This window comes from Lemur catta, chromosome 1, assembly GCF_020740605.2.
Source record: "Lemur catta isolate mLemCat1 chromosome 1, mLemCat1.pri, whole genome shotgun sequence".
In the NCBI taxonomy this organism is placed as follows: domain Eukaryota; kingdom Metazoa; phylum Chordata; class Mammalia; order Primates; family Lemuridae; genus Lemur; species Lemur catta.
In genome coordinates, this window is record NC_059128.1 from 119,040,954 (window position 1) to 119,046,953 (window position 6,000).

General features: G+C 52.6%; 1 protein-coding gene across 6 annotated transcripts in view; it reads left to right on the forward strand.

Moving 5' to 3' along the window:
• Positions 1-5,742, forward strand: part of SUGP2 (SURP and G-patch domain containing 2) — a 32,405-nt gene extending 26,663 nt beyond the window's left edge. For 2 of the 6 annotated variants that reach the window (XM_045551548.1, XM_045551567.1), the window contains exons 9-11: positions 2,011-2,147; positions 2,775-2,895; positions 5,497-5,742. In XM_045551548.1, coding sequence (XP_045407504.1) covers positions 2,011-2,147; positions 2,775-2,895 — 258 coding nt within the window. In that variant the 3' untranslated portion in view covers positions 5,497-5,742. The other 4 variants (XM_045551541.1, XM_045551561.1, XM_045551553.1 and 1 more) reach the window with 3 other exon arrangements.
• Positions 5,743-6,000: the final 258 nt, after the last annotated feature.

The window sequence follows — 6,000 nt, forward strand, 5'->3', positions numbered from 1 at the left end:
CCTTTTCATAGGGGAGAGGGCAGGTGGGGCCTGTGGACAATTGCAGAGGGGAAGCAAATGATTTTAGGAGAGGTGAACGGACCCTGGAGGCAAATGTCTTATAAACCATTCTCTCTGAGAATTGAATGGGATGGGAGAGCAGCCACCGCCAGTTCTGGATGTGGTGGTTAATGTTCAGCCGCCACCTCTGTGATGTGAGTTTTAATCTCTGGTTAAGGAAATTCCAGGGAAGGACTTGAAGGCGATTACATTCGGTTTCTAGGTAGCCAAGGGAATTTCAGAGAGAAGCCTCCCCCATGCCTGGGGAGAGGCAGGAGGTGGGTGTCAGAGGGAACTTGAGGCTGCTTCTTGAGTCCCACATGTTAAAGCACTGTATTTTGGGGTATCGATTTCTGAGCCCTAACATCTCACTTCATGTCAGTGAACTCTCAGCATCTTTCCAGGTTGTTTTGTCCCCTTCCAGGGTGAGGACACTGAGGCTCCAGCAAACCCTGGGGCCCAGACCCTCCTCATGGGAGCACTCACTCCCTCTTCCCTCCCTCTGTCATGAGTTCCTGTGCTCACTTCCCTTTGCTCACCTCCCTTCTCCCTGTTGTCCCATGCTCAAGGGTGGGTGCTGGGCCCCCCAGGCCCAGCCTTTTCTGCCTTGCCTCCTCTGAGCTCCTTTGTCTCCAGAGTGCCTCCCCCATGTGCCCTTGGTGTTGGGGAAGCTGTTTCCTGGGCATCTCAATGCAGGTGGAGGGAGGCTTGTCCTTTGCTTGAATCATGCCTCATGAGGCCTGCAGGACATGATGGGGCAGGTCGCTGAGTTGGTAAGGGCAGGCTGCCCCAGGCCCTGAGCTCACAGCGCTCAGCACATCCTCCTCCCCCTAGTTCCTGCACACAGGGTCATCCAGCCCTCTCCTAGTTGTGCCCACACTTGTCCCCTGCTCAGACCCCCAGCATCGGCTGCCTTGCTTGATCCTCCTCAGTGCCTCCCTCCCTCACACTAACAAGCATGTGAGGCTCTCTCAGTCTCCCCAGGTAGTTTAGTTAATGTCTCAAAGAAAAATATCAAAAGCCAGCATGGTAGTGTGCACCTGTAATCCCAGCTACTCAGGAGGCTGAGGCAGGAGGATCGTTTTAGCCTAGGAATTCGAGACCAGCCTGGGCAACATAGCAAGACCCCATCTCTACAGAGAAAGAAAGAGAGAAACTTCCTGAGGAGCCAGAAAAAGAAAGAAACACAGGGCGGGGTGCTGGGCTGCCCAGCTAGGTTCCCTCACATGGGGTTGGGGGTGCTCATATACATTTATAAGTGAATGGATAGTCCTTCTACTAGAGCTGTGCAGGCTCCACCTCCAGAGGGTGCTGAGCTTCCCCACCACCTCAAGGCCCCTTCTCAGCCACACCAGCCTCATCAAGGTCTGCTCTGCGCTAGACACGGACCCCAGCAACCAAGTAGAACCCAGTTCTGGAACAGACAGACAGACATGGAAGGCAGCCAGGGAGTGGATGAAGCAATGAATAAAGGCTCAGGAAGGGTTCTACCAACTAATTCTCACCTACCATCTGTCTGGCCCCTCTGCTATACTACCTCCAGGCCTGTGCCCTGGTGTCCCCTGCCCTGGGCTGTACCCTCGGATTGTCATAGGGCCATCCTTCTTTATCCAGTCTCCACTCAGGGATCTTCCTACTGACTCCCCTGGCCCCAGGACCTGCCAGTCCCATACCCAGTTTTTCTCACAGTCTTAGTGCAGGGCTGTAGTGTACCTGAGAGGCAGGACCAAGAGCCAGTCATCAAGTTCCAGCCTTAGGGGTGAACCTCAGGCTGGGGGCCTCTGACCTTGAGAAGTGCCCCCCGACCCGGGGATGTTTCAGGGAACTAGGGAAATAACCAAAGCTTGATCCTGAGCATCTGGGAAGTAAGGAGGGCATTTGCCGGGGTCTTGTCCAGGTGCATGCCAGGACAGACCCTTGCTCCAGGCACTTCTCTGCGGCGCGTGTGCCCGGACTCTCCTCTCTCCGCAGAAACCCAAGGACTTTGACTTCACCCAGCAGAAGCTGACTGACAAGAACCTGGGCTTCCAGATGCTGCAGAAGATGGGCTGGAAGGAGGGCCACGGCCTGGGCTCCCTCGGGAAAGGCATCCGGGAGCCTGTCAGCGTGTACGCAGCAGGCATTTGTGGCCTGGGCGGGCGGGTTCTGGCCTGTCCTTTGACCTGCTGCCTGAGTCTTGGTTCCCCTCACATTGAAGATGGCTTAAAGCTGGCAATTAGGTTGTTTTTTTAGCAAAAGGAGTCTTCAGATGAGAAGCTGGTCGTTTACATACGCAGGTGTTTACACGGCTCCTTTCTGCACTTGGGTAGACCATTTAACCAGCTTCTTGGCCCTGGTCATTTCGGCCGTTTATCATCGTCATAAAAGCCAGTGGTATTTCTGGGTAGTTTTAGCTTAGAACCACTTTCGCTTTTCCAGGAATCCATAAGCAGGCGGCCAGGGTAGGGATCACAGGCCCGGAGTTGATGAAACCCTATTAGTAGCATCCAGCAGGCATGTCATTAAAACTGAACTTAGCCCTTACGGGTGAGGCATTCTGCTGTGATCATGGCTTCCTGGGCACCCCTCAGAAAGCCAGTGCTTCTCCGCGGTGAGTACCCCTTGTTTTCCATGTGAATCCCGTCTTGATGTTCCCTTTCTCGGATGTCTGTGTTGTGTGTCCCGAGTACCTGCATCTCACGATGTGCCAGGCCCTGCACTCAGGTTCACAACTGACTGTCCATTTTGCTCCTTAGGGGGACCGCCTCGGAAGGGGAGGGGTTGGGTGCCGATGGGCAGGAGCACAAAGAAGACACGTTCGACGTGTTCCGGCAGAGGATGATGCAGATGTACAGGCACAAACGGGCCAACAAATAGGTATGTTCACAAGCCCACGCATGAGCACTCCCCTAAAAACAAATGTCAAAACACTACCCAAAAAAACAATCACAAAATTTTGTGAGGGAAACAGAAGGGTCTTTGGCTGTGGATGTGTCCCACTTCTCACCTTCCAGGATCACTGAAGGAGCGAGCCTCCCGCTAGCCGGGCGCATCTGTGCCAGCTGCCCAGCCTGCCCCGGCAGCAGCCTCTTTACCTGACTCCTCTCTTGCTCGAGTTTTCTCTTACATAGGATGGCCAAACAGACCATTCCCTAGTCAAGAGTGGGCTTGCCATCTGTGCCAGCATGAGGGTGGACACGGAAGCCACTGCTACAAAGGACGGCAGTTGGCTGCCCACCTTTCTGAGGGTCTTCAAGTCCTTTTCATTGTGAAGGGCCCCAGGCCTATATCCTCATCTTTCTACTCTTTTTTAGTTGCCCTTCTCACAGTTTTGAAGAGTTGTTCTCTTCCTGAATAGATCAAAATCACTGGTGAGAAAGATAAGCCTTGAAGCAGCAATTACCCTTAAAATGTCCTCCCCGTCTGGACCTGCCTGGAGCCAGTGCCCAAGTACGGTTTGGTGTGTACATGAAAACAAACATCTCTGCGGTCTCTGGGGCCCAGGTTTTGCTGGCTTTTCTTTCTCTTAAAGAAAAAGAACGCACCGGAGGGGCAAGGGCAATATACGTAACCTAAACATTTGTACCCCCATAATATGCTGAAATAAAAAAAAAAGAAAGAAAAAGAATGCACCATTTTCAATATGCTTTTGCCTCTCCTCTCTCTTCCAAATGCTTTTAGCAGCAAATCCCTCCAGGTCTGTCTTGGGTCCTCTTCAGAAGGTGGTGCTGCCCTGACAGGGACCTTGGCCTGTAAGTGCCGAGGACCAGCTCCTCTGGCCGATTTTCCAGTCTGAGGGCCGTTGCTCTCCAGAAGTGCTGTTAGCGAGCATAGTGCGGAAACGCTTACAGATGGTGTTTGCCTGTTGTTCCCCAGAGCTTGCGGGGGGGAGACATCAATAAGTGCCAAGTCTGCACTCTGGCACCAGAGCTCCGAAGCACTCTGAACGGTCAGAGATACTTGACTGGATGAACGTGTGAACGGTGTCTCATCTCTTCAATACGTCCTGAGAGACTTGATGAAATCTTAGCAACAGTATAGTAGAGGTGTATTCAGTGGGAGTAATCGTTCAACAAATTAAACTTTCCTCAAATTTATGCCTCTTTAGAATCCACAATGTAAGCAAACTACAATGAGTTTTTTTAAAAAACCACATATGGAGTCTCCCTACAAAGAGGTGGGGGTTGTAAACCCTCCAAGACTCTTCATTTTCTGCACGTGTGGCCATGTAAAGACTTGTGTCATTGCAGCCTTTGTGAAGAAGAGAAAGGCTCCTCTTGGGGTGGGCTCTGCAGCTGCCCGCTATTTCAAGGCATGTGATTGCTGCTGCCTTCCACAGTCCCCAGAGCCCCACTGCTTGTAACTACATGTGAAATTCTCAGGCTGTGGGAATCTCATCCCTTCTTCATAAAGCAGCAGTGTTGAAGTTTTAAATACCTGCTAAAACTAGAAGACTTGGGATCCTGCTGACACTCCAGTGTTGGGGGACACAGCAAGGGGGTAGGGTGTCAGCCACAGAACTGAGTGGGAAGAGCCACTTTTGTTGGCTGTGAAGAAATCCTTGCTTGCTTTAAGCCGCAGACCTCTCAGGCCAGTCATCCCAGCTCCTCGGGTTCTCTCTGGTCTGTCTGACCCCCGACCCTGCCCAGCGCCACAGCCCCCGAGGCTCTGCTCGCTTCTGGTCTCTTCTATTGCTTTGGCAACCAGAAGATCTTGATGGCCCTGGGAGGTGCTGGCGTTTGCCGGCACTGCGGATGGGTCTGGGGTTTGCAACCCGACTCTCAAACGAGCTAGCCTCTGGTGGTCTGGGGTGAAAATGGTTCGGGGGGAGCCACAGGTAAAGGGGTTCATCTTTCTTTCCCAGCCCTTCCAACAGCTTCCATGTTGGCTGTGGGTCAGGCGAATGGGTAGAACTGAGTGAGGTGCACATACCACCAGTGGGAGGATCAAGCTCTTCCGCTATAGCACAGCTCCGAGTGCTGTGTGCGCCTTGTCCCGTCATGCTTATTCTTGACTTTCTCCACTTCTATTTATGAAAAAGCCAAGTACTTTAGGAATTCCTGATGTGTGGGCACTGACCCGCACAGCCTCCTGCCATTCCTCCTGGGGACGTCCCGGTTTAAGCTGACATGGTTTCTGGGAGCCAGTGGCAGGTATCAAAGGGAACACCTACTTCTTGAGCCTAGAAAGTCCTGTAAGCCCTCAGAGGATGCCTTTCCTGTGGATGCAATGTCAAGGCAGTGAAGGTGTTCCTGGGAGCCAGAGCGGGGGGCGGGGGGGGGGCGGGCAGTGCACCCTTCTTCCAGCTGTTGGCTGGGGACGAGATGCTGCTGGCCCTCCGTGTCCTCCTCCCCCATCTCTCTTAACCAAGACTGTGCTTGCTGCCCGCAAAGGCCGCCGTGCAGAGATGTTGCGTGCAAGCATGATGTGTAGTGGCACAGCCTTGTCAAAGTCACAGCATCTTTTCTGTCGTTCTAGTTCCAGGGTCTCTTCCATGAGGACGACAGGCATCCGGAAAGTGCTAACTCACCACTTTGGGTGCTTACTGTCTCTGGCTTGTTTCCATCACTGGAAATCACTTAGAGAATCTTAGTGTTTTTGGTCCCTGGTAAAACCTAGAAGACATTTGTGATGTTACAAAATGGAAGTTTTGTTTTATAAATCTAAGAAGTTGTGAGTGTTGTTAATCATTTAGCAGTTGCAATAAATGTAGAGGAAACACAATTTTCCATGGTCTCCTTTGATGTGCTTTTTAACATCAGACCAGTTGAGCGCATGTAGGGGGTAGTGCAGACGTGCGGCCTCCCGGGGCATGCCTCTCCTGCCTGGCGCACCCCAGTCCCTGCATCACTGGGAAGGCCCAGAGGATGCCAGACAGCAGGCAGCGATCAGAGCCTAGCACGGTGAGGAGGGCAGTTTCTGTTTTTGGGGAAGAAGAACAGTACCACTGAGTCAGAAACCTGCCTTTGAGAAGGTGGGAAG